Source organism: Chlorocebus sabaeus, chromosome 10 (genome assembly GCF_047675955.1).
Source record: "Chlorocebus sabaeus isolate Y175 chromosome 10, mChlSab1.0.hap1, whole genome shotgun sequence".
In the NCBI taxonomy this organism is placed as follows: domain Eukaryota; kingdom Metazoa; phylum Chordata; class Mammalia; order Primates; family Cercopithecidae; genus Chlorocebus; species Chlorocebus sabaeus.
Genome location: NC_132913.1, coordinates 4040863 through 4053739, shown reverse-complemented (window position 1 = coordinate 4053739; position 12877 = coordinate 4040863). Strand labels below are relative to the sequence as shown.

Genomic DNA, 12877 nt, shown 5'->3' with positions numbered 1-12877 from the left:
GCTCTGTCACCAGGCTGGAGTACAGTGACGCGATCTCAGCTAACTCCAACCTCCGCCTCCCGGGTTCAAGCGATTCTCCTGCCTCAGTCTCCCAAATAGCTGGGATTACAGGTGTGCGTCACCATGCCTGGCTAATTTTTGTATTTTTAGTAGAGATGGGGTTTTACCATGTTGGCCAGGATGGTCTCGATCTCTTGACCTCGTGATCCGCCCGCCTCGGCCTCCCGAAGTAGTGGGATTACACGTGTGAGCAACCATGCCTGGCCTACTTTATGCATTTCTTTCAAAGAACTTCATATATTGAAATAGCTCATTTATTAATGGCTTGCTTGTACCACAAGTCTATAAGGTCTACTCCATCAGGCGCTGCAACTTATAAATTATAGCATGATGCCTGAAAAATTAATAAATGCTTTCTGAATATAAAAACCAAATTCACCTAATTACTAACCATAATACAATTATTAACTAAATTGTCCTATAAATTTTAAGATCACAAGATCCTGATATCTCACAGAATCCTAAGAACTAAAAGAAACTTCAAAGATCATTGAATCCAATCCTAAGGGGATTAAAAAGGGGTGTCGTCTCCACAACACAGAGCTCCTCATTGCTAAAGCAAGCCCCTTAAGATCATATGTACTGATTCCGAAACATAATAATCTAATTGAGCCCTGACCAACACTAAAACAATCCTTTAACTCAATTGTTTAACTACCAAAGCTCTGCCATCTGTAGCCAAGTGTAGAGTATGACAGGAAAACACAGTTCATCAATAAAGTACATAGAATAAAAACAAAACCATAAATAAGCAGCAAAATTCCAATACATGTATTTTGCCCTATAATATGCCCTCATTCAATTATTTGCATAGTAGCACCCTCTATTATTTTCCACAATGAAAAAAATCCATTTTAGTCAGTTAAAATTTACTTAGGTTTTATTCTTCTGACATACCATATATTTATCAATCCCTAAATAAAAACACAAGTCTTAAAAGCGGTCTCTTAAACGAACACATTACTTTTCAAGATAAGATCTACTAAAGTTAAACTGTATGTGTTTACCTCATTATTGGTATAATGTAGATCCATAGACTGTCCAAAGGCAATTTTAGCTTTAGATCTCAGATCTTCCAGTTTAACTGGTCTGGGAAACTGAAGGATTCTATATAACACAATTTTAAGATTTTATTTTCTTAGGCAAAGTTAAATAATAAACTTGCAACAGTTATCTCCTTTTAGAGAGATACAAAATTAATTTAAAATTATGTAAATATTCACTTTACTTAAACACTACAACAGCACATTTTTTATCACAGGCACAAATTTTCAACCCAAAATTCAAAAACTCTGAAGTCTGTTTTATCCTAATACAAATCTTAAAAAAGAAATTCTCAAAATTTTCTGCAGCTTTTAATTTGCACTGAAACTACCATATGAATGTTAAACAGCAATACAAAATGTTTATTGAGGAAAGTGATTAAACTTAACTATGTGACATCTTTATGACAGAATGAAATGAAACTGTTAAAAAGAATAAAGTTGTTCTCCAGGGATTCAAATTTTGATTTCTGTATCCTTATCAACTCAACATTTTGGGGTACATGTATCATGTAGGCATACTTCCAAAATAAATATTTTAAAAAGATTAAAATTCTAGTGTTTTCTTTCTATTTCCCAAAGGATTGGCCTGTGCTGCCCTTTGAGAGCATGCACCTAAAGCTTGAAGACCACCAATACCACACTATAAGACCCATAAGGAAAGAGGCTATGTCTGCTTTGCTCCCTTTATTCCTCTAGGGCCTAGCATATATATACTAAGTACTCAACAAATAATGCTGAATGAATGAAAAATTGGGAAAATATCCATAAATAGGAAAATAGATTGGAGAGTTCCATGGTTTATCTGATATATTCCAGTTTTAAACATTTCTATGTAAAATACGCTTATATGATTTGTGAGCCACTTTAAAATCCTTAAAACTGTTAGGCTTTTCACTACATTATTTCATGAGACACTACTAGCAGATATGAAATTCCATCGTCAGGCCAGGCACAGTGGCTCATGCCTGTAATCCCAGTACTTTGGGAGGCTGAGGCAGGTGGATCATCTGAGGTCGGGAGTTCAAGACCAGCCTGGCCAATATGGTGAAACCCCATCTCGACTAAAAAATACAAAAATTAGTCGAGCATGGTGGCAGTCGCCTGTAATCCCAGTTACTCGGGAGGCTGAGGCAGGAGAATCGCTTGAACCCAGGAGGTGGAGGTTGCACTGAGCCAAAATCACGCCATTGCACTCCAGCCTAGGCAACAGAGTAAGACCCCATCTCAAAAAAAAAAAAAAATTCCATCGGCCTTAATTCCTATTAGGTCTTGTCAGCAATTTTGTTGTCAACTACCATCCTATAATTTGTGCACTGAGATACGGATACCAAGTAGAAGGCTAGGTTTACATCTCTGCTAAATAATTTACAGCCACTAGTCCAATTCACTTTCCTTAACATTGCTAATGACATACACGTCATAGCACTGAGGTCTCTTGAGAATAATCAGAATTGTGAGTGTTAAGCTCAGGTATATAAATGCTATATAGTATCTGCGGGATGAAACAATTACAAGGAAAAATATACTTAATTTCCCTCAAGTAAAAATAAAAGGAAATGACAATATTTAAAGTCTGTACTAAGCAGTGATCTTATTTATCTCTGAAAATTGCAAACACATTAATCATTTCTAATGTTTAGCCTGAATTTTGACATATGTTATCTATCTTAAGTCTAAACACATTACACATTCCCAAGGACTACTCTATTCTCAATTTGTAAACCATGAAACTTCATTCAAATCTGAAAAGAACCTTTCAACAGCTTAATTAGAATACACATTTGATTAAATCAATTAATTAACACGTAATGTTTCTTTCCTTACCTTTTTTCTCCCCTATGTTCAAATTTGACTCGGACATCATTCTGTAATGAAATGACAATTGAGTCTTTCAGAGATCAGACAAATCATTCAGAGATTAGATAAAACTCCTACAATTTCTAAATCATATTGTTTTTTAGCCATTCATTTAAAATAGACCAGACGAGGAAGGAAGTTTGAATTTCTGTACCAGCTCCAAACAACTGATAGTGTCTGCTAAAAAGTTGAGAATTATGTTGCTGAATCTGGGCTCAATAGGAAAGAACACCAAGATCTACTAGTGAAGGTACCAGGAGTATGAGACATTTGCTGATCCTGTTATGGGAAATACAGAATATTATATTTTTGTATGTCATGCTGAGTATCCCAAACTAATCTGATTTATCAAAATCAAAATCATCCTCATTTCTAAAAATCCAGAGTAGACTATTTGAAGAACAAAACAAAACAAAAAACAATTCGCTTAAGTGTTTGAAAAATGGATGAAATGTCAGCTTTGGAAAACAGTTACCACATTAAATGAAATGCTACCTTATTTTTTCTGGGAAGGGGTCAACCTTGGCTGCAGAATGCTACCATTCTTTATGAACGCATACTTTAAAAAAATTTTTTTTTAACTTTTAAGTTCAGGGGTACATGAGCACATTTCTTATACAGGTAAACTCATGTCATGGGGGGTTGTTTGTACAGATTAGTCATCCAGGTATTAAGCCTCGTACCCATTAGTTATTGTTCCTGATCCTCTCCCTCCTCCCGCCCTCAACCCTCCGGTAGGTGCCAGTGTCTACTGCTCCCCTCTATGTCTCCATGTGTTCTCATTATTTACCTTCCACTTATAAGTGAGAATATGTGGTATTTGGTTTTCTGTTCCTGCATTAGTTTGCTAAGGATAATTGCCTCCAGCTCCATCCATGTTCCCGAAAGGACATGATCTCGTTCTTTTTTATGGCCACATAGAATTCCATGGTGTATATGTACCACATTTCCTCTATCCAGTTTACCACTGATGGGCATTGAGATTGATTGCATGTCTTTGCTATTGTTAACAGATGAACACACACTCTTATGGGAAAATGTATAACAAACACTAACAAAATACTTGATTCGAAAGTGTAAAAGCTAAACACATTAAACAAGTCCTCCATAAGATTAGTGTATTAACGGAAAGTAATTCATATAAAAACAAAATATACTTATTAAAATAAACACCTGTTTTTTTGGTGATGAAGATTTTGCTTTCCTGGTTTCCTGCAAGGATAATGCTGGTCGACTGGCCTTATGAAGGACAGCCAAATCTTGCATGATTGAGTTCAAAGCTTGCTGATCATCTAGGTAATTTTGAAATAAAACACATATATAGAATTGTAATTGTGACATATATATCAACATGTATAGACATCACACAAAATTTATAATAAAATTTAAAGTAGAGAATGTATTAATTTCATATAAAAATCCATCTAAAACATTTTTAATGCCTATCCTTTTGGTAAAATAAAATTGCAATAGACTCAAGCTCTACCATTAGTCCACACATGTGACACTAATAGACAAGATGAAGTCATTCCGATTCTTCCACTGATTTAATATCCTAGAATAAGGTCAAAACTGCCCTGTTAAAACGAATTCTTTTCTATGTCTCCTAAACAAAACATCAAGATATCTAAAATCTTTTAAAAAGTAGAGGAAAAAAAATAAACAACTTTGTATAAATATTATTACTTAGCACTTATGTCCAAAGTACAGACTTAATTTTGGAAGTTTTTTTTTTTTTTTTTTTTTTTTTCCTTTCATCAATACTTAAGAGTCAGTAACAAAGAAAAGCTTCACCTGTGAATACTGGCCTACTGTATTTGGAAATGCTCTTTCAAACTTCTTCACCATAAGGTTTGACAAGACTAAAAACAGACTATTTAAAGATCATGGTCAGTAACAATGTAAGAAAATTCCTTTCTTTAGAAAAAGTACCAAGTCCATAAAACTGAGAGAAAGGATCATGAACATGAACTTTTAGACTCTTCTAAATATACCAATTGTTTCTTTCTGAGACTAAAAGCATGTGCCTGCCAGTAATGCCAATTATAAGCTCTCTGGAAGACGTCAGGGACAACTTAATTTCTTTTCACTAGTAAATCAATTCTACTAACGATAATCACAAATGGTAAATAAAGGAATCAAGAGACTTTACAGTTTATATTTTAAAATGTAACCATTTTGGTGAGCAGTACCTTATGTTCTTGGAGTAGTAAAAAAACATGTCATATCCTACAAGGGGAATCACTAAAAATATTCTGACAATTCAATAGCCCTAATAGTCTCTCAAACACACAAATAGCTGACTTCTGTAATTTACTAATTTTTAGTAACATTTCATATATTCTATTTTGTAGTGAAATTATTTGCATATTAAAATTTAAAAGTAATGGTTATAAGGTTTTATTATTGGTTTAATTTATTAATATTTCCAGGTTAAGAGAAAATTTTATAATTCTTCACCAAGTATTTTTTATAAAATAAAGTTTTATCATAATGTTAGTTTTGCCAAATAGGTAACCAAGCCACAGACAGGTACAATATAATCACAATAGATGCACCCATCAATAAGCTCAGAACGATCTCAACTGGAATAAAAGCATTTGATGTGACCTTCTTTAAGAAGGTTAAATCCTTGGCCAGGCGCAATGGCTCACGCCTGTAATCCCAGCACTTTGGGAGGCCAAGGGGGGCAGATCACAAGGTCAGGAGTTCAAGACCAGCCTGGCCAATATGGTGAAACCCTACTTTTAGTCTCTACTAAAAATACAAAACTTAGCCGGGCATGGTGGCAGGCACCTGTAGTCCCAGCTACTCAGGAGGCTAAGGCAGGATAATCACTTGAACCCAGAAGGCGGAGGTTGCAGTGAGCTGAGATCATGCCACTGCACTCCACCCTGAGCAATAGAGTGAGAATCCGTCCCAAAAAAAAAAAAAAGTAAATCCTTAATTCTACACTAGGGACAGAAGAACTGTAATTCTTTTTTTATTTTTTTTTGTAGAAATGGAGTCTCACTATATTGCCCAGGCTGGTCTTAAACTCCTGGGCTCAAGTGATCCTCCCACCTTGGCCTCCCAAAGTGGTAACTCTAATTCTTACTCTATCTATGTTGTTCTAATTTTTATTAGAAGAAACCTAAACATTTGAATTTAAACAATTTTATATGCTTAATATTACAATGTCAAAAGCCTTGGGGGAGGACCTTTGGCTAAAATTGATTATCACATTTATATATACTTATTTCTTTTTTCTTTTTCTTTTTTTTTTTTTTTTGAGATGGAGTCTCACTCTGTTGCCCAGGCTGGAGTGCAGTGGCGTGATCTCGGCTCACTGCAAGCTCTGCCTCCCAGGTTCATGCCATTCTCCTGCCTCAGCCTCCCGAGTAGCTGGGACTCCCGGCGCCCACCACCATGCCCAGCTAATTTTTTGTATTTTTAGTAGAGACACGGTTTCACTTATGTACTTATGGGTAAGTACAATGGGTTTCTGACACATGTTGGAAGGACATTCAATTAAGCATAAAACCAAAAAATATTTGGAAAATAATTTTTTCAAAAATCTTTTATCAGAAATGCTGAATTAAATACCTTATATGCTTATTCATGATATTTGAAAAATAAGTAACAGAAGAACATCCTCAATCAAAAATTCAAACATCTGTCATGGTGTTCTGTGACTACCTTTATACATGTTTTTAAGCAATGATTGTTGCTCTTCTATACAGCAGTATTATTTGAGGCTGACGAAAATAAATTTGATCGATACACAGAGTACAAGTGACAGCAGCCAAAATGGAAAGTTGAAAGGAGTTCAGTAAAAGTACATCCAATTTGGAGCTGAAAGTAAGGCTAACTAGAGTAGACAATTTGGGCTACAAGAGGGCACTGATACTCATGACTACAGAAGAGGAAGTGGAAGAAAAAAATTTTTTTTTTTTTTTTTTTTTTTTTTGAGACGGAGTCTTGCTCTGTCGCCCAGGCTGGAGTGCAGTGGCCAGATCTCGGCTCACTGCAAGCTCCGCCTCCCGGGTTCACGCCATTCTCCTGCCTCAGCCTCCCGAGTAGCTGGGACTACAGGCGCCGCCACCTCGCCCGGCTAGTTTTTTGTAATATTTAGTAGAGACGGGGTTTCACCGTGTTAGCCAGGATGGTCTCGATCTCCTGACCTCGTGATCCACCCGTCTCCGCCTCCCAAAGTGCTGGGATTACAGGCTTGAGCCACCGCGCCCGGCAAGAAAAAATTTTAAAGTAGGAAGGTGAAGTCTAAGCTTACAAACTTGCTACAATGACACACAGTGAAAGTGTCCCAGCCCCCACTTTCACCACATGGGCAAATATAAGTTCTTCATGAGGGGGGTGTGTGTGTGTGTGTGCGCGTGCGTGTATTTGTTTTGTTAAGCAAGAAGTAGAAAATGTGTGATAAAGGCAAACTCTGGCAAGTAAATGTCAGAATTAAATCCCAGGATCAGTCTAAGTTTCAAAATTCAGCATCTAACTACTCAGTCCCATTTTTCTTGATTTAGGATAGGGTAGGCCATTCATGACTCCATTTCCTTCTAGTGCCTTCCTGTGTAATCCCTGCCTCATGCTGGAACCCTTAACACAAAGGAGAAAAGGAAAAAACAAAAAGGAGGTAAAGAGGAAAACAAAATGATACGTAAACTGAACATAAACAATCCATTCCCATACTTTAGTCTCTTTAAACTAACATTATACCACAATATACAACCAAGAGTTGTATAACATATCATCCCTGAGCACCAATGATTTGCTGCTCTATGAATCATAAAATAAAATCTTATGATTCCTCTCTTGCCATCAGACTTTAAGCAAATCACAACACATCTTAACAGTTTATTTTGAATGTCCCTACTGTGTTATGCATAAAATGATCACTCTAAAACTATAGCAACACAAAAAGTACTTTAATTAAGTCTATTAAGTAAATATAAAACATTTCATAAATCTGCTATATCATAAAATTTATTTATAAAAAGGTTTATAATAGCACATAATAGAGACAGTTTTTTCACTTCCATTCTATTCTTTAATTATAGCTGAAATACGCTTTTAGTTTGAACTCACCCATCATGGCAAACAGCTCAACAATTTGAAAATCAGGAAAATGGTTCTCCCATCAGCATTGCCTTAGAAGATAAAACAGATTAACATATTAATAAAAAGAAACAGAAAACGAGCCACGAAAAGAAAAAAAAACAGTATAAATAATACTAATGAGAAATATACAATATGAATACTTTACACATTTCGCTGGGGGGAGGTGTTTTATATTGAAGGGTGATCATGTAGGCACCCCCTCGCCTAACACATAGCAAAATTCCAGACTCCCAGAAGAAAAGCAGGTATTCAGCATAAACCATAGTGTCTGTACAAACCATTATCAGTTAGAGGCAGGAACCCTCCTGAAATCCAAGTTCTCAGGCGTCAGCCAAAGACTGACTCCTAAGCAGGCCTTCTAAAAATAAGCAATCAGGCCCCTACATTAACTCTTTTTCTATATAAGCAGCAATAGGAAACTAATACATTGGTTTAAAAAGAAAAAACCTACATAAAGCAATCATTATAACTGTGTTGCTGGGTATACAATACATAATAATATAATTCATATAATATTTACAGTACACAGGAAAGGGAAAGGATACAGTTACATAAAAGAAAGGTGTTTATGGCCAGGCACAGTAGCTCACACCCCCAGCACTCTGGGAGGCCTAGGCAGGCGGACTCCTTGAGCCCAAGAGTTCGAGACCAGCCTGTCCAACATGGCGAAATCCCACCTATACAAAAAATAAAAAAATTAGCCAGGTGCAGTAGTGCATGCCTGCAGTCCTAGCTACTTGGGAGGTTGAGGTGGGAGGATCACTTGGGCCTGGGAGGTTGAGGTTGCAGTGAGCTGTGGCACTCCAGTCTGGGCAATACAGTCAGACTGCCTAAAAAAAAAAAAAAAATTCTTAAAAAAAAAAAAAAACTGTTTGTATACCATTGCAATTAAGTTGATATTAACTCAAACTATGTTATTACAAGATGTTAACTGTAATCCCCAGGTCAACTAGAAAATAAGATGAAAAATATACGATGAGTGCCAACATGATACTATGAATGGAAAATTCCACAAACCTGACCTCATGTGGTAAGTCACAGTCAAAAGGCAGATACACAACTCACAGTTTATTCAGCATCCCCCAGGAGAAGAAAGACCCTCCCAGCCCCTTCCACTGCAATATTATCTTTTCCATGCATGCCCAAATTCCCCCATGCAAGAGGCCTACAAGGGTAATAAAATAGAAACTTTGTTTCAGACACAAAATTACTTAAGATATTGTTGGCTAGTGCAGTGGCTCACACTTATAATACTAGCAATTTGGGGGAGCCAAGGTGGGAGGATCACGAGAGCCCAGGAGTTTGAGACCAGCTTGGGCAACACAGGGAGACTCCCATTTCTACCAAAAAAAAAAAAAGAATTAGAAAAAAAAGCCAGGTGTGGTGGTGCATGCCTATAGTTCCAGGTAATTGGAAGGCTAAAGTGTGAGGACTGCTTGAGCCAGGGAGGTCAAGGCTGCAGTGAACTATGACTGTACCACTGCACTCCAGCCTGTGTGACACAGCGAGACCCTGTCTCAAAAACAATTTAAAAATTACATAAAATTACCTTTAGCTATATGAGTAAGATATATATGAAACATAAGAATTTCATGTTTAGACTTGGGTCCCATTCCCAAGATACCTCACTATGTATATGCAAATATTACAAAATATGAAAAAATCCAAAAAACTTCTGGTCCCAAACATTTTGACCCGAATATGTTGTGAACAACAGACACGCTTTTCTCTCTCTCTCTCTCTCTCTCTCTCTCTCTCTCTCTCTCTCTCTCTCTGTTTCTCTCTCTTTCTCTCTTTCTTCTTTTGGCAGGGTCTTGCTCTCTTTCCCAGGCTGAGGTGCACTGGCATGATCACAGCTCACTGCAGCCTTTATCTGCCAGGTTCCAGCAATCCTCCCACCTCAGCACCCCCGATTACATAGGACCACAGGTGCACACTATCACACCCAGCTGATTTTTTAAAAAAGATTTGTACAGATTACCTAGGCTGGTCTCGAGCTTGTGGGCTAAACTGATCCTCCCAGTTTGGCCTCCCTAAGTGCTGGGACTATGAACCACAATGCCTGGTCCACACTTTAAATCCAAAGACAAAATAGGTTGACAGCAAAAGGATAGAAAAAGATATACCATGCAAACAGTAGTCAAAACAGACCTGCAGTGGCTATACCACTATCAGGCAAAACACATTATGACACAAAAATTGTTGTGACAAAGGGCATTTTATAATAAAAGATAGCCAATACATCAAAAACATACAGCAATTATAAACTTATATGCACCTAACAACATAATCGCAAAATACACAAAACAAAAAAGTATAAAATTCAAGGAAGAAACACACAATTCAAAAATAAAAGTTGGAGATTTCGATGCCCTGCTATTCAATAACGGATAAAATAAGTAGACAGAAAATCAATGAGGAAATACAAGACTTGTACAACACTATAAAACTACTAGGCTTAACAGACACCTACAGGAAAATCAACCTCAAAACAGCAGAATATACATTCTTCTCAAATACATATAGAACATTTCCAAGACAGACCAAATAGTAGGTAATAAAACAAATCTCAGTAACTATACGGACTGAAATCACAAAGTGTGTTTCCTGACAACAATGCAATGAAATCAGAAATTGGTAACATAAGGAAATCTGGAAAATTCACAAATATGTGAAAATTAAAAAACATACTCAAAAATAATCAGTGGGTCAACAGAAGGCATAAGGAAAATTAGAAAATACTTTGAGATAAATGAAAATGAAAACACAATAAACCAAAACTTACTGGATGCATCGAAAGATAAAATTTATAACTGTAAATATTTATATTGACAAACCAGAAAGATGTCAAATCAATAACCTAACCTTTGACCTTAAAATACTAGAAGATGATGAACAATTTAAATCTGAAACAAGCTAAAGGAATAGGGAGTAGAAAATAAAAACACCACTGAAATTTTAAAAAATCAATAAAACAAAAATTGGCCCTTTGGAAAGATCAACAAAACTAATAAACTTTTAGCTAGACTAATCAAAAGCAGCAGCAGCAAAACACAAATAATCAAATTCAAGAATTAAAAAGGGAGCATTACACCAACCTTTCAGAAATAAAAAGGATAAGGGAATACTATTAACAATTGTACATCAACAAATTGGATGACTTAGATGACACAGACAAATTTGGTAGAAAGAAACTACCAAAACTGACTCATCAAGAAGAAATTAAGAATTTGAACAGACCTATAAAAAGACTAAACGAGAAATGAAAAATTTCTCACAAATAAAAGCCCTGGACCACATCGCTTCAAACATTTACAGAATTTACAAAAATGGTTCCACAAAAAAAAAGGAACACTTTCCAATTCATTGTGAAGCCAGTATTACTCCAATACCAAAACCAGACAAAGCTATCACAAGATGAGAAAACTAAAGATCAATATCTCACAAATAGATGCAAAAATCTCAATAAAATACTAGCAAACCTAACCGAGAACATTAAAAAACAAAATTATATAACATGCACATTTGGGATATATCCAACAAAATCAAGGTTGGTTCAGCATCTAAAATCCATCTCACTGTGTTTGCCCAGGCTGGTTTCAAACTCCTGGGCTCAAGCAATCCTCCCGCCTTGGCCTCTCAAAGTGTTAGGATTACAGGTGTGAGCCACCCAGCCCGGCCTTGAGAAAGTGCTCCATTCCTCATGCCAATCAGTCCCATTTCAAGGGCAAGCACTATATTACCTCAGTTTTTAGGACTTTTAATCAAGACAAATATAAGACTAAATTTTAAACAGCTGAGAAGAAAACATCTAGTCTAAATATCTTATTTTAAAATCTGATGGCCAAAAAGATAATATAACTTATAAAGTTGGACAAAGCTAAGACTTGAATACCTGTTTCTTATTTCTTACTCAAGTAAACTTTCCATAATACCGTATCACTCCAATTTACCTTTTGAGGAAACAGTGAGCTGGAATAGGAAATTCTCTGACCATACATATGCACATAGAGAAAGTCACAAACTGGTTGTGGAAGTTTTATCTAGTATATTCTCTTTCAATAAAAATTTAAATTCTCAACCAAATTTTTCAGGTGATTTTGTTTTGTCTTTTGAGACGCGGTCTTGCACTGTCACCCCGGCTGATGTGCAGTGGTACTATCACGGCTCACTGCAGCCTCAACCTCCCGGGCTTAAGCAATTCTTCCACCTCAGCCTATAGTGTTTGCTACCATGCCCAGCTAATTTTCTGTAGAGATGGAGTTTTGCCTTGCTGCCCAGATGTCTGTAAGTACCAATCCCCAATGGATGGCAGAGGAACCAGAATATGGCTGAGATATAGCTGATTTACAGGAGGTAATTGCAAAATGAGCCTAAAACATCTCACTGAACCAGAAAGAAAGTACATAAAGACTATGGGGACATGTCAAAAGGCCACAGGCACAGCTTGAAAGGGATTCCACTAACCAAATATGGGACAATTTGAACATCAAAATAAAAATGTTGGATTACGGGCCCACTGAATAAAAAACAATGAAACAGTGAAGTTGGGCACAATAGCTGTAATCTCAGCTACTCAGGAGACTGAGGCAAGAGGATCACTTCAGCCCTGGAGTTTGTAGCCCACCAGGACAACATAGCAAGATCCCATCTCCTGAAACCAAAAAAAAAAAAAAAGAAAAGAAAACCGTGAGTCCATAAAAACAAAGATAAACAAATAAATCAACAATGGGAGGAAGAGAAAGCTTTTTCTTATGGTAGAATGTCAACTAATGAATGTAATAAAATTAGAAAGCCCA

General features: G+C 36.4%; 1 protein-coding gene across 1 annotated transcript in view; it reads right to left on the bottom strand.

Annotated features, from left to right (window-relative positions):
* MAP3K2 (mitogen-activated protein kinase kinase kinase 2) overlaps positions 1-12877 on the bottom strand; it is a 90603-nt gene that overhangs the window by 36733 nt on the left and 40993 nt on the right. Inside the window, exons 2-5 of the mRNA XM_007964615.3 lie at positions 8046-8107; positions 4137-4255; positions 2931-2971; positions 1068-1167 (exon numbers count right to left, since the gene is read on the bottom strand). Coding sequence (XP_007962806.1) covers positions 1068-1167; positions 2931-2971; positions 4137-4255; positions 8046-8052 — 267 coding nt within the window. The 5' untranslated portion in view covers positions 8053-8107. The remainder of the gene's footprint in view (positions 1-1067; positions 1168-2930; positions 2972-4136; positions 4256-8045; positions 8108-12877) is intronic.